We start from the raw sequence: 24,016 nt of genomic DNA on the forward strand, positions 1-24,016 counted from the left end.
TCCTCTGAATCATATAATTTACAGACTATTTTTCACTTGATGAGATCACCAAGACAGATCCAGAGAAGAATCTGTTGCAGAGTGCCAGACCAGAAGCTCACCAGTGTTTGTAACGGTTGGAGTCCAGTTTAAGCATCAGCACTGATTGTGGCTGTAGCAGCATGTTATAGCACAGCTGATTTGCTTCTTTGAGAATTAGAAAGCAAAAGGGAAGAGCGGCATATTTGTACTGTATATTTGTCTTGTCAAGGAGACCTGCATTTCCACGGGTGACTGAATGATTTTCAAGGCTTAAATTTTTGGCGTATCCAATTCATGAGGCCTCAAAGATTTCTTCATTCTCATGAGAGGTTGAGTAACTGACCTCTGTCCATCAGTCTGATTTAGAATTTGTTCAGCTTGATTGTCTGAAATTAAGACAATCTAAAGATGTTTATCACTGTAAGGATCAAGTAGGAAAACAAACCTCATCTTCACTTATTTTTTTAGAGTAGCCTTTGGCATTCTTTAAAATAACAACAGCAATAACAAAACAATACAGACAGACAATTTTTTCACCTACTTAACAATTTCAAAAATAGTCAAAGCAGCCATTGAACAGAGTGAGTGTAGCTAGTGCCAAGGGGCAGTAACACAGGTTTTCCTCCGTTAGGATCACAAACTCCTGCATCAAGTAACTCCACCACACCTACATCTGGCCATGAGCAGGCTCTAAAATTTCTGAGTGCTGTTTTTAGGTTGTTTTTCTTCTGTTACTGGTGTCCTCGCATTCAGTTCCTTTTAATTAGTGCTGTTTTTTCACTGTCATACACCTTTTTTTAGGCTCAAATCTAGTCTTTGGGATTTGGATCAGTCCTCCTGAAGACTTGCAAGGGAGTTTTGAGATGCAGAGACTTTTAGGGATCTCAATTTTGTCTATTGATGCATTACTACCCCTGAAATCTTTGTCTAGGAGCAGATGTCCATAGATGCAGGTGCTCTCCTTCCACTCCATTTTAGGACAGTGCTTTTCTGACATCTATCATTGTACAGGCTGCTTGATATCAATTGTTTCAAAGTAATTTGCTCACTTTCCTTACCAGAATGTCAGAAATTGGACAGTTAAAAGGCAAATAAATTGCATTCCCCATCTAAATCCTCATGGACTGTATTAATTATGAGTATAGACTTGTTATGTCTTCTTGGTTCAAACACTCAGGTAGATAAAAAAGACTTGGGAGTTTTGAAGCAGATCAAAGGGGTTCAGTGATTTCAGCGTACACTGGGTCTGCCCCCCTGGTCCCACCATCAGCAAAAAGGACATTCAGGATCAGGGCCAGCATCATTAATATATACCCTGTTTTGTGCAGAGCAACAGAAGAGAGACATCAATGGGAGAATAAGCTTAGTAAGCTGCCTTTCAGACCCAAATGAACCGAGAAATTCAGATTTATCCCTGAGGAGAATAGCACTGTTTAATTTAGAAGGACAGCTTATAATACTGACAAGGACAACACAGAGATGTGCACTTCAAATCTTCCAGTGAACAGGAAGGCTAGAAAGATATAAGACAAAACAACCTCGTCAGTTTCTGTTTTAATTAAAACTGGACTGATTTCAAGGGCTTTCCTCTACGCTTCTCCCTAAGCTTTCTGTTGTAACACCACTGTGCTGCTTAAACTACCCAAGATTTTTATTCTAAAAAGACAGATGTTTAGGGGTGTTGGTTTTATGAATTTCTTATTTTGTGATATTGCCTACTGCCCAGTTAAGAGCCCTTTGACATGAACAGAAGAATCTGTAAGAAAATACCATTCCATGCAAAAAAATATTCACAGGCTTTAACTGACAAAAAAATGGATAAAGGGCAATAGCTGAACTCTCTGGCTGAACTCTCTTAATGACAGAAACTCCTTGTATTGTACTACTTAGGTCTTGCAACAACATGACACTAGCATCTACATATTGCAAAACCTGGTATTCTTTTTTTGCAAATTCAAGACATGGACACAAAGAATTTCAAAGTTTGTTTTGCACTTGTAGCTCTTTGCAGTTGTACTATGAGATAGTTGGAGACATGAGGGAGCATCTCTGCTGGAGCTAGATCCCTGTAAGCTTAGCCTGGAGCCAGGACGTAGTTGGGCAAGTTGGAAGATATGCTCCCAATAGCTCCACACAAGCTGAGGACCTGAAAAAGTAGGAATAAGTTCCTGGGGTATTACTCTGTCAAAACCATACTGTTTCCCTGCCTCATCTAGTAAAATTGCCCTAAGGATCCATTTGCACACTTAGGCCATGGTCTTAAAGATCTAAAAGGTCTAAAGCACATCTGACAAAATTACCTCTGGAACAATACTCCACTTTACAAATTGACTCAGAATCACACCATCAGAGGCATCTTTGTGGAAGGATTCTTCAGGTTTTTAGGAAAGATGTAGGTAGTATCCACAGCAGAAGAATGTCCCCTGTTACATTCATTGCTGAAGACTGGTTGGAGACATGGTTTCTGTATTGTTTTTCAGGAACTGTATTCTACAAGACTGTAAAACTACAAACTGTCCTTTTTTTTTTCATATTCTTGCATACCTGACCCTTTCTGCTAATGCAGAAATGTTCCAGACCCATGCCCATCATCTCTAGTAACACATGGGACTAAGGTGTCTGACTCTTATTTTCTCCCCCTTTCTTACTGACTTTAGTTCCTAGGCTAAGAGCTGGACACTAATGGGAGGATCTGTGGAAGAGAGGCAGAGATTCCTGGCCAATATTCAGGAATGAGTTAAAGAGTATATCAGCTGAGGAGAGACTGAGGGTAGCAAAAAAAAAATCAGTAGGCTGTGCAAAGGTGATGTCCAGCTGGCCATAAATGTTTGCAGAGGAGAGTTCTCAGAAAGCTAGAAAGGTAAAGACAAAACATTGTCCGAGGGCTGGCTTGAGCAACCTGACACTACCAGGACACTGCCTCTTCTTGCTTCATCCTCATAACTGAGTATATCCAGAGAAACTGATAGCTGACTCAAGCAGGATATGAACTTAGGAAAAAAGCCTCACTGCCCTTCAGTGGCTTACCATGAGCAAGCTTTAGTTCTTGCGCAATTCACGTGAATGTGGCACTGTATTTGAGCTGATATCCTAAACACAAGCTACACTAGTGCTTTCAGATGTTCGTACAGGATCGGGCTTGCTTCAAGCCAACTTGGAGCACATCAGAGGAGCCAGAGTCAGGGCCTATTTCTTCTGGCAAACCATATAGTGATTCTGGTGTGACCAATGATGCAGTGAGACCAGTCATGCAGAGCCAGTGATGTAACTCATCAGCCTTACACAGTACCTGGTGGCACTTGCATCATCATGGCTAGGCTTCGTGAACGAAGATTTGGGAAAATTTGGGGGCACTTGCATACATATCTGTTAAATGCTGCAACTTTAGATGTGTTGTAAGGGTGAGAGCAAGGGGAACTGTCAAGGTAGACTGCAGTATTGTTGATAAAAAGAAACTGTGATATCCCAATAGCAAGCAACCCATGCTGTATTTGCATTCAGGGAGGGACAACTCTGGTTCCTCATTGTCCTATTTGGAGGCAAAAGGAAATCTACAAAGACAAACTGGCACCTCTGTCAAGTCACCAAGCATGGGGTTCAGGTGGACAAAGAAATCATGTGCAGAGTATAAATGTCACATAGCTGTTTTCCACATCCACGGTAAGATAAAGGGAACCTTGACCTGGAAGTGCCCATTTCTCTCACTGCCATTTAAGAGAATGCAGCATTGTACATCAAGATGCAGACGTCTGTTGTTGTAGATGTGTAACACAGGTGAGGTGATTCCTTCCTCTAACGTCAGTTCTCAGTGATACACTTTTAGGACAGTTCTTCCCAACTTGTACAAGACCTTCAGGCTCAGAGCCTGAGGTGATATGACTGTTAAAAAGCTTTGAGCTTTGGCCCCTAGCCACTGTGTTCTTGCTTTTTTTGGAAGTCTTAAAGTTCTGTGTGAGTGCTACAGACCATTTTTGCTTTTGTAGGGATGAGTCCCAAAGGCCTTAGAAACATATAAGGGTCATGTCTATACATATATGTAAGTGACCTGAATGGTCTTTTCTTCTCTCCTTTGTAGGACATCCCAAGCAAAGGCCAACCACCCCAAAGAATGGGTTTTCCCCCAAACCAGGAGAAGGCCGAGACACTGAAAAGCAGTTCATTCAGAGACTGAAGGAAAAATGTGATGAGCAGTCCCGGCAACTAATTAATATTCAAGATGAGCTTAAAAGGGCCAGCTGTGGCTTTGATGTCTTTGCTATAACAACACAGTACTTTTTCAGGCAGGTAAGTGCAATGGGTACTTCTTACCACTGAAAAGATACTTTGCCTTTACATCTGTCCCTTGCCCAAAGTTATTCCACAGTCACTGAAAAGTTGTTCTTGGGACCAAAGCATGTAATTTCTTTGCAATGGTTATTATGAAAAGGGAATTAAAATTTCATAGAATCGTAGAAGGAAAATCTGCAAAGGTAAGGGGAATCTGACACCTTTGTCAAGTCACCAAACTTGGGATTTGAGTGGCCAAAGTAATCATGTGTTGATTGTAGATGTCATCCGGTTGTTTAGGTTGAATAATTTCATTCCATATATTTGAAATTAAAAGTTCAGAAACTTGGAAAAGGAAGAATTTTGACTGAAGTATTTGTCACAAGCATGGAGGGGCTTCAGGATGTTTTTAAGAGTGAAGTCGCAGTCTCTGACCAGTACAGCTGGAATAGAAAGTGTAACTGAGATATTGACACTTGTGAGCAACTGCAAAAGCAATCCATGCATTTAGTCAGCCAAAGGTGTTAGATGAAGGAAACAATTTTCTTTCTCTGAAAAGTTATCTACTCTTCCTGTTCCTCTTGGACCAGGCAGAGTGTCTCTGTTACAGAGTTGCCAATTCCTGGAGAGGTTAGAATAACATCACCTCAGCATTTAGAAGATTACACTCCTTAGGTACAGAGAACATAAAGAAAATGTTGTCAGTAATCAGCAAAGCTTGTTTAGTAACTAAACTCAAGTCAAAATGAATACATTTTAAGATCACAAATGCAACCATGAAAGACTTGTAGGTCTTGCTTGTTTCAAAAGCTGTTTAGTGGGAAATGTAGCTGGGCTGTAAGGTCCAGGCCTGGTACACACGATGCCCATGTATTTTATACCATCTCAGGTTAAGCTGGTGTCCCAGCTACTTTGTAAAAACTGAGACAATCACCAACAGTAGGACTCAAGATTCGGATAATATCCTTGATTGCCTTTTTGTCTACTTTTGGAAGAAACAAGAATAAACTTTCAGTGTTAAATGATAGAAAGAACACCAAAAAAACAAAACTCAGATTCAATCAGTCTTTACAAATTCTGAAATATTTTATTTAGTTTGGGGCTTTTTTTATATTTGTGGGAAAGGTTACCTTTGAAAAAACAACTGCGGTTCACGTTGTTCCCTAAGTAGGAGCTGATCTTGCCAGGGGGAGCTTCACTCAACTGAAAAAAACAGGGAATTTTTAAAATGTCCTAAATATTTTAAATAACTTCCCAGGAGATCTTCCGCCTCTATTTTTCTTTAGGCTTGACATTTCTGGACTTGTTGGGCATTTCTAACCTTTTTCCTTTTTTTTAGCTGACTGTGGAGTATTAATCCTTGTTTAAATCAGAGGGAAACAGAAAAAGGGAGAGCACTGTCTGCTCATCTTTGTCTATGCATTGCCCACTAGGGAGAGGTTTTTCTTCACATGCCTCATTCACAATTTGCTAAAGGAATTCTGGAAGCTTGGGTATATTTTCTTCATCTCCTCTGGATATGCTTTAAATGAGAACAGCTGCTGCAACTGAGCTTTGAGATGACTCTCATTCTGTTGGTGCATGTTATGTCTGTCCTGAGAATGCCTCCTGAACTGAACAACTTAGGGATCTTTCCTGGCCAAGCATAGCTGTGCCTCATGTTCCCAGCTCCTTTGTACTTTGTGCTATCAGGTCAGCTCGAGATTGCAGTAGTGCCTCTCTTGAGTGCCTCGAGGTGAAAAATAATACACCTGTGGAATTTCAGACCTCTCCCAGGCAAAGACAACACAGGCTTCCCTGGATGAGGAGACGTACAGGCACCGTGAGCCTACCAGTTCTCCATTAGAAACCCAGATGTGGTACCTAAGTTAGCAGTATGGCTGCTTTAGCCTCCATTTCTAGTGCATGCAGGCAGGTGAGCACTTTGAGAAGACTACTTAAAGAACCAAAGGTCTGAGTTTCTGCTTGAGGTGCTTGCCTGTCTTGTCTGAGACTTCCAGGGAGGCTTGAGACTGCTGCTAAAGTTGGGAGCCTACATGTAATGGGACAATCTGGGACTACTCAAGTAGTTGTGTAACTGGGCAGTTGGCTGTCTTGCGACATAGACACAAACTCCCAAGTTTTTGAGTGTCATTAGAAAATACGATCTGTAGACATTTTCTGAGATGACATTATTGTTTGAAAGCTTGAACAAAAGTGTGATAGCTGGCTTTGAGTTAGGGCAGCATGGGAAAAAAAACTTCTTACACTATAAAAATAATAACAATTGTGTGTTTTTCTGAGAAGCCTGCAGGCAAAATGGTTGAGATCTGAGTGGAACTGCAGTTTGACAAAGGAAAAATACTAATTTAGGAAAAAGGTGTGGCCTTATTCCAGAGAAGTTTGGGGTGGATTTGTCAAGCTGGAGTTCCACTCTGTTCAGAAGAGGGCACAACCCTATTTTGGTACTAGGGAGTGTCTTTTAGGCTTTTAGTCTCCTGTGTTCAAATTTTAGTATCTCTCTCTCTCTCCTTACCCCACACCATAACAATGTCCAAAACATAGATTTTTCTCTGTTTTGGACTTAAATTCTGTTAGAAAATGTGCTCTGAGCCAGCGAGAACAGGATTGAATCCTAGAAAAAGCCCAAGGACCAGTGTTTTGCATGGAGGTAGGAGTCTACCCATGGCCGTGGCTCTCTTGTCTTGCTCACATTGGTCCTGTTCCCTCTCCAAAGCTGGGGAAAGCTCCAGTGCAACAGACATGTCCAATAAACATGTCCAACAGACTTCTTTAGCTGAAGAAAGAGAGTGTGCATATGTAATAAAGAATGTTGAACCACACTAGCAGCTTGAGAGCTTTCCAATTTTAGGCACTTGTAGCAACCTTCAGATTACGTGACCATTTTCTTTGAGTTTTGTTGGATTTGTTTTCTGGCTGTTTCGGACTACTGCTGAATAATATCCTGGACTCATCTCTCTTTCTTAGTTGAAAATGTTCTTAATGGGCAAGATTCATTTAATTGACATCAAGGAGTTCACAACATGTAGCAATATTTAAGACAGACCCATTAAATGCCAACTAAACCAATTTGCTATATTCAGGAAAAACCTAGGCAACATAAGCAGGTGATACAAACCTGCTTACGTTTGGGGCAGTAGACACAAAAAAATTAAAACAGTGGTTCTGACATAAGCATTTAGCAAATTATGAAAAATAATGATTGCAGTGCTGGTAGAGAGCATGGCTTTTAATTATTATTTAATTAGCAGATGTATTAAAGACCTTCATATGTGCACATATGACTCTTGTTGACTTTGACAACTGCTTCAAATTTATTCTGAAGGGGAGTAAATTAACTTTATCCTTAATGTCAGATGTTCATCATTCCAATACAACCCTTGTGCTGTGAGGGGTTCTCCAAAGTGAACTGTCAGAAGCTGAAGTGATACTATGAAGAGGATACCATGAAGATTTTTTGAGCAAATATCTCGAAGGGCTCCCCCTGATTGGGGTCGGTCCTGGCCGGCTCTGGCTTGTTAGCCCAGTGACAGTGACAGTGACAGTCCTGGCCCAGTTTCAGTCCTGTTAAGCAACGTATCCAGCAGTGATCCCTCTTGAAAGTGGTAATAGTGCCACCTAAAGGACAGTAACCCAAAGTAACAAATTCTAGAGGAAAAGTCCTTCCAGACATACATAGGGAGAGAATAAAAATCCACTTTAGTGTCTCTAAAGTGACACTAGTACACTCATAGAAGACATGTTTGTGCTGAGGGCTGTCATGGCCAAAGTGTGCCAAGGCCCTGGAAACTGGGCTAATGGCTTTCTGCCAATCCAAGCATCCAGAAAGTGGAGTCCCAATAGCAAGTTCTGCTTCTGAAATTTTAGAGTAGAACTCCAGAGCTACAGTGCATGTGAGGGAAGGGATACTTTCTGAGCTGCAGATCCCAAGGGTAAGCACAGATAAGGGAAAGGGTTACTCTGAGGTAGTCTGTCCCAGCTCTGCTTGGGCATGAAGGAGTTTCCAGACCTGCAGCGTGGCCTCGTGCTGCAGTTTTCATCATGAGGGAAAAACTGCTCAGGACAGGCCCCAGCACTTGAGGTCAATCAGATCAACTGGGAATAGAGTAACCAGACAAATGTCCTGAACAAGAGTTGGGACAACGCTGCGGGACTTGATGGCATTCCAGAACTTTGTGTCTACCAGCACTGGGAAAGGTGTGTCACTGGTAACCAGGGTGTGTTTTTGTCTCCACATCTAAGCGTGAGTTACTTTTGAGTGGATGTACAATACACATCTTACAGACAAGTAAATGCATGTAGCGATGTCCTGCAAAATTTAGGATGGACAAGGAAAACCTTTCCCCTCTTTCGAATAACAGATATATGTGTGCTTGTGTGTCTTTTTCAGAGTAATGTTTCTGTTCTGTGAATGGACAATATGCCATCCAGTGTCATATAACCTCCTTGGCCAAATGCTAATGACTGCTTGTGCTAGAGGCAAAATTGGTCGCACTATTTATAAGTTGCTTGGCACTTCCCACTATTACCTCCAAAACATTAATTTGGGCTAACATTTCAAGTGATTATCTCAGGCTGAGCTGAAAATAGTTTATTTTCACAACTGTCTCAGAGAATAAGTTTAGGAGAAATAAATCTGTTGTTTGTGCCTCATAGTGGCACAGTGGTAAGAAGCCAGCACTTGCCAGAAAGGTTGACCTTCTAGCTTTCAGGGGTACTGCTTTCCCAAGAATAGTCCTTAGAAAAGTGCCACTCCTTCCTCCTTACAATTGCATCTTGGCTAGATGTTCTGTATTGAGCAAGTTCAGTCTTTTCATTGCTCCTGCTGGAGATCAGAGCAGCCAGAGCATATCACTATTTTCACTCTGTATCTTAGAAAACAGACACATTGGACACTAAAAGTTTAGGGTCATGAATCAAACTCATTTTATTGTGAGAAAAACAAAACACTTTTTTTATTTGGCAGGAAAAAAATTAGAAGCTTTGTCATCAGTTAGAGCTTTCTAAACTGCTTTTTAAGGAGAAAACCACAAGATTTGGTATTGGGGGCTACTAGTTATGGTAAAACAGAGGGGTAAGAATCCAGAAGTTCTCCTTTACTAGCAAGCCTTATAATGAAGACTCTGTAATGCAGCTTCTGTGGGACATGCAGGCCACTCACACATGGTCAGTCTAACTGAGGAATGGATCAGGGTTTGTGAAATGAAGGAAATTACCTTCTGCAGGCCCCTGATTATTTGCTATGGATGCTAAAAGACAAGCAGTGAGTAGGTAAGGCATAGAAACCTTAAAGCCCCTAAAATATCTTTCCTCTCCTGATCCTCTGAATAACTGAACATTACACTGCTTCCAGACAGCATGGCCAGCTCTGCTTCAGTCCCTGCAAAACAGAAGAAAAAAAGTGTAAGGGACCTCTTGGCTTCTCCCTCTGTCTTCAGTGGCCTTCTCACAGATATTGCTGCAACAAATAGCACAAATTTTGGTTTGAGGAGGTGGAAGAATATGCTTCCATGGGAAGTGCTGGTATAGTTACATGGCCTTGTTTTGAAACAACACCCAAAATTAGAGTATGTTTATATCCCTTCCCTGGAGAAGAATTTTGTTAGTTACACATAAATATTTCAAATTTTGAGACAAAAAAGAAAAAGCCCCAGGCATTTTAGTACTCCTATTGAAGAGGTTTTAAGTAGTCATTAAAAATTAAAGAACTCTTTATTTACATGTTGTCCTTGAGGAGAAATATATTTAAAGTGTGTGCCAAGCATCAGGTAAAAGTGAACTTATTTTCTCCCTTTGTTTGTATTATTGATTATGCTTATTGCATAAGCAACTGACTTTCACAGCTTTGATTTCATACTGCATTCAGAGGAAAAAGGTAGAATAAGAATCAGGAGTGGCTCTTGTGATGATGTCAGCCTCCAAGAAGGATAAATGTCTTCTGGTGGGCTTGAGGGATTTGCAACACATTTGGAGTGGAGTGAAAAGCAGTGATGATTAATACAGTCCAGTGCTATTGTGGCCTCTATTCATGCAGGGGACAGAGAAAACCCAAATCACAGTGTTTTTATGCTGTTCTTTGAGTTCAGCAAAGGAGTCAGTGGAAACGTGTAGTTAAGGATCCTGTTCTTTTCAAGCAACAATAGTCATGCCATTCTCAGGTCACATCGACACCATGAGTTGCTGAATAACTGTTCACTTTCCAACCTGTTATTAGCTTTGACCTTTGTTTCTGCCACAGAGAGCTTGGGAGTTCAATTATTTGTTTTCTCCAGGCCAGAGGACAATGTGAGAATCTCTATCAGAGATAGCTGCGACCCCATCAGTAGTCCAGGGTGCTTGTGCTTACTGGGAAAAAAAGCCCTGTAATCATCACACTGCTCATCCAAAGAAATCCAATATGCATCTGGGCAGGGTTTGTTAGGGCCATGGCTTTGATCTGTCGATACCAAAATATTCCAAAAGATATATTTTGGACTCAAGGTGTCTGCATTTTGCCACAAAACTTTTGCTTCATCAGAAAAATAAAGCCTCCATAGTGAATAACAATTCTAGCATCTAGAGACTTTGACACTCTTGGATCAGTACCTTGTGCCAGAAATGTATAAGCAGGATTAGCTCTAAACATGTGAACTACCTGTTCTTGGTAAAGGCAATCTAGAATAGTGCTTTCCTGGACTCTGTGTGGCTTTCGTGCACATGCAGTGGTTAGACCTGTCGCAGAGTGATTTTGGAGCTATTAAATGGTTTAAAACCATTTATAACACCAAACTCTGTTCATCAGATAAATGGAAATTATTGTGAACTAACTTGGAATTAGGCATACTTTCTCTGAATTAATAACTTCCTTAATCTCTGACTTGTTAGTCTCTGAACTAACAATTTCATTTTCAAAATTACATGAGCAGGAGCTGTAACTTTAGACGTTTCTAAATTACCTTTCCTGGACTGTTGAAGGGACGAGAAATCCCAAGTAACAAGTGATGGGACAAAAGAAAATGGCCTCAAGTTGTGCTGAGGGAGGTTTAGATTGAATATTAGGAAAAATTTCTTCACCATAAGGGTTGTCAGGCATTGGAAGAGGCTGTCCAGGGATGTGATTGAGTCACTGTCCCTGGAGGATTTCAAAGATGTGTAGATGCTGTGCATGGTGTAATGGTGGATTTGGCAGTGCTGGGTTAAGGTTGGACTTGATGATCTTAGCAGTCTTTTCCACATAAATGATTCTAATATTCTCTCTCAGGCAACTCCGACACCAGCAAGGTAGATACGGAATTCAAACAGGGCCCACAGACATGTTAAGCAGTGTAGCACTGCAGCTACTGCTGGGTACATACTGCAAAGGCAAATTCCTCAGATCAGTCATTGTTTGTTTTTTGGTGTTTTGTGTTTATTGGAGTTTTTTTCTTTGATTGGTTCATCGGTTATTCTCCAGAGATACTATACCAAGATTTCTATTAAGAATGTGACAGAAAAATTCATTGTTGATCAATATGTACAAGGTGCATATATGAAAGTGTTAATCACACCAGAATTTGAAGAATTTTTCGTCTTCCATGACAGAACAGAAATATTAAACAAATTAAATTTTATAGAATTTTTTTTTATATTGAATAGAGGAAATTTGGTGAGGCTAGACAAAGTTTCCACTAAAGAGGAGCATATAAAGACTCATAACTCTCATTAGCAGTGGGGTAGATGAGATCTGGCCTGTCTGGGTCAGTGGAATGCCTTCCTCTCTTTGGGAGTCAAAAAGACAAACCTCCCTTCAGAGATATACCTTTCAGCACTTCTTTTGTTTTTAAAATATTTATGATGAGACCAAATGTCACTCTGTAATGTTGCTGTAAAGGAGGAGGCCATGCCTCAATTCACAGATAATCTTCAACAGTCATTTCAAAATGAAATCTTTGAAAAAAGATAATCTAAGGAAGGTTGCAATAAACATAGAGAGAGGTGAAATACCAAGTTCCCCACTCAGAAAAAGCAGTGACCACCGAATAACTTGACACATTTACATCCTGATAGTTACTTTCCAGTAACCTGTCCTCCCTCTGGCAGATCCATGTTCCTCTCTCCCATGTAGCCAACCTCAGGCATCACCTGATAGCTCATTCTGTGGCTGAAGCCTCACCTGGAGATGCCCATCATAGCATCCCAGAAGTTCTCCGGCCCTCAGATACACATCTATGGCCTTTCCTACCCTCTCCCTGCTTGTATCTTCAGACCTCTGGCAGTAATACTTTTGTTTGGTGATTTTACATTCCCTCAGGGCAAAGTGGCATGGCTACATTGATATAGACATGTCCAATAATGATGTGTATAGGCATCATAATAATATTAACAATAATGATCAATGCAATAGAACTGAAGTTTTTTCAAGTTATTTTACTTCTTCTACAGTCTAGTAAGACGAACAATCTATAACAAAGGTCTGTCAATTGTAAATGTCCATCAAACCAATGATGTGCCAGCTTTTTAATTGTAGAAATAATATGGTTTTAGCCATCACAAAACATAAAGTCTAGCTTCACTTGAAAAATCAATCTCTACCTTCTTATTGTCAGTGCAGTACAACCTGTTTAAGTTAACATTAGCTTTTGTTTAATCAAGTTACACAGAACAAGTCACAAAAGGATGTCCGGATTGAACTGGGTGTGTTGAAAACAGATACTACTTGGCTGACTTAATGTATTCCTCTTTTTTGAGCTCCATATAATGTTCACATTAGAAATCAAGACAGTAAAATTTTTGTTATCCTGCAGTTATCCCAACAGAGTGCTAGACATTTTACAGATGACATAAAGATGATGTTGCAGTCCAGGAGTGCTTAGCACCAAAAGAGGCAATAGCCCAATTAAAAGTGGGGAGTCAAAGCGACTGAGTCAGGAGATTACCCTATGTTTAGTTTATTAGGGGACTTATATGAGGAGATAGTCATGTGTACATACATCTGCATGCACACAAGCACACGTGTATGGTCTGGTCTGCTGTTCATGTATCCTCTGGGAAGACGTGTTTTCAGTGACTGTATAAGGGATAGGGCTGGAGCATCACAGCATCTGGAATCATCTGGAGAAGGACCAGACAGTGAGATGACCTGACTGTATCACCTAAGTGCAATGTGAGGGCAGCCAAGGAGTCCCACATACACTGGGTGGTGCAGAGACAGAAATGGTTGTGTTCATGCAGCTCTGTGAGCTGTAAAAGAGAGCCCAGCGAGTAGCTTCCCTTCTGCAGACAGGGATATTCCCACTGTTCATGTTCATTTGCACCAAGCAGGTGTGATGAATATTTTACATCCCACACAGGTTCGTCCCATCTGCCCTTGGCAGTGTTTCCTGTGGCGCAGCACGTGTCTCTGGGCAGTTGCAGAAATGAACAGCAATACGTGTCCTCAGCAGCACCGCTGGGCTGATGGCTGCCTCCCAGGCAGACAGGCTCCACAGCTGTTATTGCCACACTCTGATTTCATCTGCAAAGGAAAAAAGGCTACATTTCTTCCTTGTTTTTTTCCTTGAGAAAAGCGACCTTGGTATATATAGTGTAGAGAACTCTGTTTGGAAAGACCTAAAAAAGGAGCAAGTATATATTGAATGCTACTGCTAAAGTAAAGAGGCCAAAGTAAAACTGCAATTTAGTGCATTTATCACAACATCTTGTCCATTAAGCTAACTAATCACTAGTTCTTGTAGAGGAAAGCTAAGATACCTTTATAGACATATATGTATGTAGCAGATGATTGAATGGAATCGTAGAATCATTTATGTTGGAAAAGACCATTAAGATCATCAAATCCAGCTGAGGTGTAATATTGAGGTGTCTGCTTTAACCTGCCTCACATTTAACTCCAGGCAGGAGATAAGCACCAAGGCAGGTCTTCAGATAGGCAAAGCTCCCCCTGCCCTTTGGAGAGGCAACAACAACTCACAGATAACTTGCATGTTAGGGAAAGATGCATTTGATAGGTGTAAGTGCCTGCAGAGTTATTCTGTCCTGGAAAGTAGAAGGAAAATGTTCGTGAGGGACTGGATATTGTCCATATATCTCTGCATTTCCAGTAGGGTACATGTTGCAAAAGAAAATGGTTTCTGGATTTCTTTCTGCTCTGACTGTAAAGAAACAGAGATCACCTCCTTATTTGGTACAGGCTTCCAGATATTTGGCCTGATCTTTTTTTTTACTTTCACCTTTTGCTAACTGATATTCTTAAAAACAAACACATTACAAAGGAGCATAACACACTCAAAGCAATGGCTAAATGCATTAAAAGGATTAATTTAGAAATAAGCATGGAACATTTGGATATATGCCATATATTTGTGTAGGTACCATACGATTGACCATAATGCTTGAACTTCTTTCCCGTAGTCTTGGAATATCTTCTGTTTCATGTAAAATTTCATTTCACCTGTCTTTAGTTAAAATGAGATACTAGAAGTTACTGAGTTTTAGGTGCATTTTAAAAAAATTGTTCCGTCTTCTTTCCCCTGCCCCAAAGTTGTTTTTAAATGTCATTTGTAGAAAGACTCCAGATTATTTACTGTATTCCCTCACCACGGCATATTCCTAAACTACAATGCTCTGCTGATATAACTCTGTCTCTCCAAAATTACTGTTGCAATCCCAGGGGGTGAGAGTGTAAATATCGTAAGTCTTCTAATGTAGATCCATCAGCAGACGCATTCTGACCTGATGCACGAGAGGGATTTTGTGGCATTGTAGTGGAACTTTCCTTGTTGATGAAAATTCCTTGCAAATATGAGGTTGTTCCAGTGCAAAGCAAGGCTTGAAAATACAGATAGACTATGATTACTATTCTTACCTTAAGCATTTCAAGACTGTGTGCCACATCTGCAAAAACCTCTCATATAGACATTCTGACAGAAAAGCATCACTTTATAATTGGATTTCTTATTTGATCTTCAGTTCTTCAGGTACAATTTCATATCCCCATTGCAGTCCATGTGGATTGTGGTTACAGATTTTAGCAGCTAGAGACCCACATATTTGATTAGGAGACTGCAATCTGCCTACACTTTGAGCATATAAAACCAACGTGCTCATATTCCCACTGCTTCAGTTTTGAGGAGTGATGGATGCAGCAAAGCCAGGCTAAAGCCAGCTCTGCCTGGAGCTGTCTTTCAGTACAATCCTGACTTCCCTCTGTGCAAAGCCCAAGACTTCTTCCCTTCACCCCCACAATTCTGGCTGATACTAATCAAACAGAGAGCCTGACTCAGAGAGGGTGTTTGGACCTGTCAATAATATGGAGTGATTTGGATCAAGGAAGCCGAGCCCGTTCAAACAAAATGTGTTGAAATGCAACCAGATGTTAATTAATAAATGTAAATGCAGAATACAGGTCATGCCTACAGAACCATGTTCTGGGCGTCAGCTGTAAGGGAGCAACTCCAGAAGTAATTAGAGTTTCTGCTGTCAGCACAAATCAATGTGAGCTCCTGTTGTGAACATGTGTTATGAAAAACTGTCAAGATCTTAGGGTGAATAAGCAGAGACATAGCAAGTAGAAGTAAGGGGTTGATAACATCTGCACATTCAGCACTGGGGAGACTGATACGGAATATATGACATTTAGCACTGGTGCTCATACTTTAGAAGCAATGAAAAGATAGGGAGGAAACAGAGGAGAGCAACAAGCAACTGTGAGATCTGGAAAAATCCTTTGCTGTGATAAATAGCAGAGCACAGCTGATTTTCTTTGTAAAAAAGGACAAAGTGGCTTGAGTCCAGAGCAGAACAGTCCCCATAAGAAGTGTTTTCTGTGTACTAGAAAGCTCTTTTCTCTAGCAGGGGAAAGTTTAGCACAAACTGCTTCAACACGTGAAAGAAACACAGACCTTTAGGAGTAGAGATGATCAGTTATTAGAACAAACCACTGGGAGAAGAGAAAGCAGCTCCACACCTTCATGTCTGCAGTTTGCTAATGGATGCCTTTGTAGAGGAGATGCTTTCATCAAATATAGTTATAGAACAGCAACTGTGTAAAATGTCATGTCCCATGATACAAAACCCATGTTATTTGATTGAACCATCTCTTTGTCCTTTGTCCTTAAATTCTACAAAGATCTGTTGGCTGCAAGAATATCTGGGCATACAATATTTCATGATACAATGGGTGTTAGAGGGGAGATACCTATTTTGAGGTTGGAAGCCTTTTCAGATAGATGTTAAAATGAGTTTTCCATGCAGAACAGCTTTTCATCACACTCTCTAATGCAGAGTTACTTGCATCTTCTGAAGTTTCTGGCAATAATCACGTCTCGATGCAGGATCTAGATTAGATGGACCATAACTCAAAGATATATATAAATGGTAATTATTATGTTCCAAGGACTTTGACATTTTTGCTATTCTTTCAAGGGGAAAGTATATCTACTAGATATTCTTTCTATGTCCTCACAGACATCCAAAAACATGTTGCTGTGCTTTTGAATCAGATACCCAAAGCATAGTCTGTCTCTCACCTAACCTCCCTTTCAAGTCTGAGCTGTCTGGTTCCAGAAGTGAACTCTTAAGTTTCAGCTGCAGTACTCCTGGAATTCCATGGCCTTGCTCTCACCCTGGAGATCTGATTCAAATGCTGCTTCCTACAATCACTTCTCGCACATTATAATTTCAGAAGGTGATTTGAGAACTATTTATTATGGTTCCTTCTTAAAACCAGCTCTAACGACAGAGGAATTAGTATTTTAAAAATAAGTTCTAAAAATCATCTAAGTTAGGTTTTCTTTGTATGAAAACATCCCAAGGCCACAACTGATAGATTGGATTCTTATTAGTATTAGTAAGTACTCTTCCTCTTAGTAGAGCACTGAGAATCTTCCTTATAGGAGGAACTTGGTTCATGTAAAGCTGCTGGAATTTTTTGTCACTGACATTACTGTTGCAGGATGTCCCTTGCTCTGCTTGGCCTTAAAATACAGCAGCTTGGAGTTGTCATTGGCTTTGGTCCAGAATAACTCAGGAGTGGAAGAAGGGAGATTCCCTGTCTGTTGGGAGAAGAAGGGAACATTTCTCTGCAAAGTTGATTTAAGAGAATGGCCATCTGCTTCCAGCTACTGAGAGGTTTGGAATTTAGAAACAGCCTTGCAGGGAATGTATTCTTGGGTAGAGGGCAGGTGAGGAGTTCAGTGAAAACATGCATTTTTCCTTGTGATCTTGGTGTATAAAGGATATTTCGTATGAGAAGACATGAATTCCTTGTCAGCAAGAATTAGTTCATTTGGAATTCTCTGCAAATGTTTCCTTTGTACTGTTCCAGACAACAAGAGCTAGGAAACATACTAATAAAGTATTGTTCTCTCGTGCATTTTAATCCATGGCCTTACAAACTACTGACATTAAAATAAATGTAAGGCTACACTAGCAGAAATAACAAAAGTCTGAAGGAATTCTGTTTAGTTCCTCACATTCTTTGTATATGAGAACTGAATTAAAAAATTAGTCAGCTGGCTGGGCTCTCTTGCTTGAGAAACAGAGAACGTATAGTCCATGTTAAATTGTTAAATTCTAGGGTAAATATTCTATTCATCTAATTATGCAGTGGCATAATTGTATAATTGGAAAACTATATAAAAAAGTTTGCTTCCATATAAGTTGCCTGAGGATCATTAAAACCTCATGATACTGATAATACACAAAATATGACACCTTACTGTAAATCCAAGGGAAATTGCCATTCAGGGGACATCTGGCATGACTTTCAGCTCTAACCAAATCATCTAGCTGAAACTCATGACTGACTGCTCCTGTCTTCAGAAATCTCAAAATCACTGTATTAGATTTCTGAATCATTTTTTTAAGTTAGGTGAGAACAAAAATAACAGCTTCAACTGGAAGATGACGTTCTACATGTATATGTCTAAAGTGCAATGTGGAGAATTGTGCTACTGACAACAGAGCTGTGTCAGAGAAAACTTGCAGTGCACCTCCAGCAAGGAAGATGAAATGTACTAGTGAATGTATTTTCTTTTCATATTTCTGTGGTTTTCAGTCTGACAAGATTAGGGTTCAGGGGCTTGTGATAGGACTCTCCTCACAGCTGAGAGCAGTGTGGACTCCATTCCTTGTCCTGGGGAAGCTGATCCTGCGCTAGTAAGGTTGACTCTCCTGAAATTCACCACTTTCTCACTCCATTAGGTTTAATCCCAGTCTGATTCACTGCACAAACACTTGTGTGTCTGCAAGGAAGGAAGCTGAGACAAAAAAAGTGACCAGGAGAGGGGAAGATGAAATCACTTCCTTTGACAGCAACGGTCATCTTCACTGGTTTCAAGCACTCATGGAAATATAATGTGACTAGCAATTTCAATAAGTGAAATTGGAAAGAGAATTTAGGACTAGTTGAGACTGTTTTCAAATTACACTGTATGCAGAACTGAAGAATTAACAATACTGATAATAAATGCATTGCAGTCTTTGAGGCCCATGCTTGGTTTATTGAAAAATAAATTCAGTCTCCCCAGTTGTCTGCAATTCTGTCAGCATACTTAACTTCTCTCTTGTAGATATCAAAATTCTGTGGAATTCCACCTGCATATTCTGTCACACAAACTATAACTAACAGTTTTGAGAAGAGTATGTGCAGAGAAATAGACTGTGATAATCACATAAGCAGTGCTGGATGTCCCTTCTGCCTGCCTTGCTCTCCCATCTTTGTCATGAATGATAATTCGTGGCACACCACTTAATCATCCTCTGGGCCTCCTGTTCAAAATGCATTACTGGAATAGCTTTGTTCTATCCTACCTCAGCACTGCCTTAGACAAAATGCTGACCCTCACTGAATGCCGCCAGGCAGGCTTCTCCTCACACCATCCTTTGGAGGTGCTTAATGTTGGTGTCACAGCCACCTCTCACTGTTGACTGCAGAGGATGCCAGGAGGTGGCAGTTGCCAATAGCCTGACTTATCCATCACTCTTGAGAGTTGAGACATCACAGAAGTTGCAGAGTCTCAGTTATGCACCACGTAATCATAAGCTGACCTTCTCGTCTCTCCTTATCTCCTCATTCCTGTAGTCTACTGTTTCTTTTCTCCCTTCTCCACAGCATATTTCTTTGTCCTCTGAAATGCTATCTGCAGAATCAGGTGAAGCAGTTTTTGAACTTGTGGTATGCCCCACCTCAGCCTTCTCTCCCCATTATCTCTCTCTGTATTCCTATGGTGTTTTCTTCAGTCCTCTGGGTCCTCACTTGTAACCACTGTCTCCAACTTTCTCCTAGTCTCCTAAGTTTATTTCCATAAGCACTGGATACTGTTGATAACTTATTCCTAGAACTGGCAGTCCTCTTGCAAAACATATTTGCATCCCTTCATGTTTCCTGTGCTGTCTTTTGCTCTCATGCCCTCAGACTGTTATCTATTCAAATTAAGTTAAATATTTGTTGGAGTACTTCGCATGGTATGCCCCTCAGCAAGCATTTCCAGTGTTTCATAAAGGATGAATAATATGCAGTTCACTTGAGGATTCTCCTACTCAGTGACACACATAATACAGTGTTACTAACTTTATCTCCCAGAGCTTTCCCAAGACTTCGGTCCCATTTTTCATTCTCCAAAGATCTCCATCTTCACACTTGCCAAATCTTTGCGGGCCAGCACTGCAAAGATCCAGGGAAAGCACTGTCACTCCCAGGAAGGTTAACGAACCTCCATAAAATAGGGAAATATCAGATACTAATAGTTAGGAGTCCCAATCTTCTTATATATGTTAGAATATATGTATAGAACCCTGATGAAACAATTTATTGTTTATTCTCTGTATAGCAGGGTGTATCCACTGATACATAAAGACCATTATGGAGTTAAAGAGAATAAAGTGCCCCATTTGGGGGCCTTAGTAAATTATAAAATATGGCTAATTTATCCCTACCTCTCCCAATTTAGTTCAGATAGATGTGAAATATTGAAATTGCTTGGACAGTAAATAGGAAGTGTATTATGTGTTTCATGGAGGGTAGTGTTGATTCTGCCACTAAAGGAAAAAATTGCTGCCCATGGTGCCTCTTTACCATTAGGATAGGTTGTTTACAGACTAAGCATCCTCTGGGACATTTAGGAAAACGTAGATGTCTTCTTTGGGCTGTAATTACCCAGGAGTTTTTACCCTATGAGGTACTAACTACATTGTGTTTTCACTGAAGTCAATAAATGTTTTAAAACATACCCTGTTAAGTCGCTTGTGGTGTGCAACTATTTTTATGTTTTAAAATCTCTTTTTAACACTTTTAACAGACTTACTCTTCTTATACTTGTTGCTGATTCTATACATAACAAGGAACTTATCTGTATTTTCTGTTCAAATAATGAAGTAAAAGCTACAACTTTCATGTAAGGTGTTTTTTACCTTAACAGCACAGTTTTTTTCATCCCCTGTTGATCTCTGTCTTATCTACAGACCTCTTCTTTCTGCCTTGAAGGGCAATGTCAGATCTGCTGGGACAGAGTTCCATGCAAACCAGTTTGGCAGAGGCACATTCACATTTTGGTTGTGGACCATCAGCAAAATGCGTAGCAATATACTGGCAACAATGCACAGACAAGTGGTACTGAATGGATAGGAAAGGCAAGCAAAGTTCATTCCAGGTCATCAAATCCAGTCTCTTCCTGTTGCCAACAAGCAAATCCTATAGCTTCTTCCCTAAAATGATCAAATTTCCGTTTAAAAGCAATTATATTTTCCTCTGTTCCTGCCAGAGGTCTGTTTAGGAAAGTTTCGTGACTTAAGTATGCCCACATTTACACCCTTTTATTCTTATGTAATACTTTTTTTTGACCTTTAAGTGCTGCTCCCTCTCCTAGTGTTCTCCTCCCTGATGTATTTATAGAAAGCTATCATTTTTCAACTTTACTGTTTCCTTAGGCAGATGTGTACTTACATGGTATCCCTCCAGTAGTGTAGGCTACATATTCCCTGCATCAGAACTGCTATCCCCAAAACACAGGTGACCAGAACTGTGTGAGGTTTCAGGTGAGGTCTCCCTGTGGCTTTTCATAAGGCATTTAGACCTCCCTGTTAGTCTTCCTAGAACCTAAGATTGTGTTTGCTCTATTCAGAACTGTACCATAGACAAAGTTCTTAGTCATCCTATGACTGGATAAGCAACATTCTTTTTTTTTTTTTTGCCGTTATTTACAGCTGTTGAGTTTCCATCTTCTAATTGAATTTCCTATTATTTGTCCCTGTGACTGGGACCTTGAACTTCTCAGTATTCTGTATTTCTTCCCATGACCACTACTATAGCCCTACATATCATCCTTGACAAGCATTGTATTTTGACTCTCCCTTGACAGACAGTGCATTCCAGCATCTCATTAGCCCTCACTAATTTTTGACCAGGGTCATAAGTGAACAACATAACTTGCTCCAAGGATTGATCTTTGAACAGCTCCATTAATTATCTCCACTCAGTCCAATAGTTCATTTACTGCAACTCCTTGCCCTCCCTGCTTAATTCTTCTTCAGCAAGTCCCCATCTTTCCCAGCCTAATGAGTAATATTGTGTTTGGCAGCATATCTGAAGTCACTGGGTCCCCAGTAGGTGGGAATTACATATTACCCTCATCTAAAAATATAAATTCTTTTGGTGTACAAAAGCATCAGTCTGAACTGGAGTGGGATCTGTCTGTCTTTGGTGCTTTGTTATGCTTGACACTTTTTTTAATGTATTATTCCTCTCAGTATTTGTTCCAAGTGCCACATGCCACTGAAATCAGGCAGATGACTCTAGCATTTTAAAATTAAGAGTTGATAAGTTAATAACCATGATTTCAATCTGTTTTTTAAGGTGCCAGTTCTCATAGAATTTGGGTATAGGAATTGTCCTCTCCCTGACGTGCCTGTTTTGCTGAGTTTTGCTCCTCTCTCAGCCATGTTCATTTCCATTTCTATATCCTTAATCCCCTAGACATTGATGCATGCAAGTGTGTGTTCAAAGTCCTCCACATAGTGACCTACCTCCAATCTGTAATCATGTTCCCACCACAGAGACCCTTCCTGAATTCTTTCTTCATCATCCTTGTTTATGCATTTGACTGAGGAACTGCTCTTTACAATAGTTCAATTTTCCATTTCCTTTCTAGGTTTGAGTCTTTTCTCACCTTAATGCTACACACCTTGACCTGCAAGATGAGGCTTAATTTAAACTGAATGAGTTTAGGCTCACTTTCTCCAGAAAGATCTAAGCTGACCAAAGAGCCCAGGAATTCACCCATCACATCCTTATTCCTTATCAATCCCAAATTGGCTTCTGGGGCCTCAATGCACCCTAACCAGAAGGACAAGCCATGACTTCTGCTTAATTTAAGTTTCACTTAAATATTTTATTTTCCAGTTTAGTGCTTAAGTGATACTAAAGTGGTGCATAGACCTTGCTAGCTAAACTCTAGCTTAGACTTATCATCACATTTAAACAGCAAATCTTCCGTTATTAGTGAAGTGATTGAAAAAGATGTGTACTTCGATTTAAAAGTATGACAAAAGGAATAATGACAAGGTTTTATTTTCCCTGCCTGATAGTCAGACACGTTGGTCTAAATACTATAGTTCTAATGGCCAGCTCAGAGAAATGGCTATGGTAATTGGTCTCTAAATGGGAATATTTTTTTTTCTATGGCAGTTAAAAAGTTTCCAGTCAGGATTTGGACTGTAAAAGATCCAAATCACAGACTTCAGGTTGTGTGGCAAAAAAAGAAGCTTCTACAGTGAGGATAAAAAGATTTCACCATACAAGGAAGTCTCTTTTACCTTCATTCTGTAGCTGTTCAGTAGCCGACCAAATTAATTTTCATATGCTGTAAAGAAAATTTAGATCTTGAACACAAAACACATGTACGTTGAGTAAGATTTTTAATTTGTTTTGGTCTGGTGTTTGATTTTTGTTTGTTTGTTTGTTGGGGTTTTTATGTCGTTATTGTTGGGTTTGTTTGGTTTTAGTTACTCGACTGTGATATTCCGAAACTCTGCTTGAATCCCTTGCAGGGCTGAGGAAGGGTAGAGAATAAGATATTGGCATGAACCAGACAGTTACCTGAGCATTTAAATGTAATTTAACAGTTTTGCTGGACATGCTTGTTGCTTCCTACTATTTTCAAAATCACTTTGTGCATCACCTCTTACAGTAGGACATACAATTAAAAAAAACCCTCCTGTTCAGAGAGGCACAGATCTGAGCATCAGAAGACAGATCTGTTTCAACTTTAAGGATAATGCAGTTTTTCTGTATGTTTGGTAGTGGTTTGGCTTTCAGGAAAATAATGGGTTTCTGGTTTAAATAGGCATTTGCAGCATGAACGCCTTGAGTGCAAGTCATTGAACTGTTTTGCCTTTTTCCCGTATTATCTTTAATGTAAGTTTTTAGAGGAAAATATTTCATGCCAGGGGCAAGAGCCCAGGAGAGGTGAGGCTGCTGCAGCTCCATGCCCTGTATCTGGACAAGAAAATATGTACCCATTTGGCACATGGATACGGATCAAACATATGCACCACTATGTGTATATATGCAGGTTAGGGTTATGTTAGATTATGTGGTTTATATACACATATACATGGCCAAAAAATTACCCCGGCCCTCGAGGATTACAGAAGTCTCTAGGTACGTTGCAGAGGTCTGTGTTTTTCCAATCACAAGGAGTCACTGAGGTCCAGAAAGGTCGATCTTGCTCGAGATTTAAATAAACGACTTCAGGGAAAGTCCTTACGGGGAGAT

The 24,016-nt window shown here is 40.1% G+C and overlaps 1 protein-coding gene across 1 annotated transcript in view; it reads left to right on the forward strand.

The window, feature by feature from the left end:
• Nucleotides 1-24,016, forward strand: part of MTUS2 (microtubule associated scaffold protein 2) — a 249,632-nt gene that overhangs the window by 192,690 nt on the left and 32,926 nt on the right. The window contains exon 7 of the mRNA XM_018071556.3: nucleotides 4,097-4,305. Coding sequence (XP_017927045.3) covers nucleotides 4,097-4,305 — 209 coding nt within the window. The remainder of the gene's footprint in view (nucleotides 1-4,096; nucleotides 4,306-24,016) is intronic.

Source organism: Manacus vitellinus, unplaced genomic scaffold (assembly GCF_001715985.3).
Source record: "Manacus vitellinus isolate BGI_N305 unplaced genomic scaffold, ASM171598v3 scaffold_2_pilon, whole genome shotgun sequence".
Classification (NCBI taxonomy): Eukaryota; Metazoa; Chordata; class Aves; order Passeriformes; family Pipridae; genus Manacus; species Manacus vitellinus.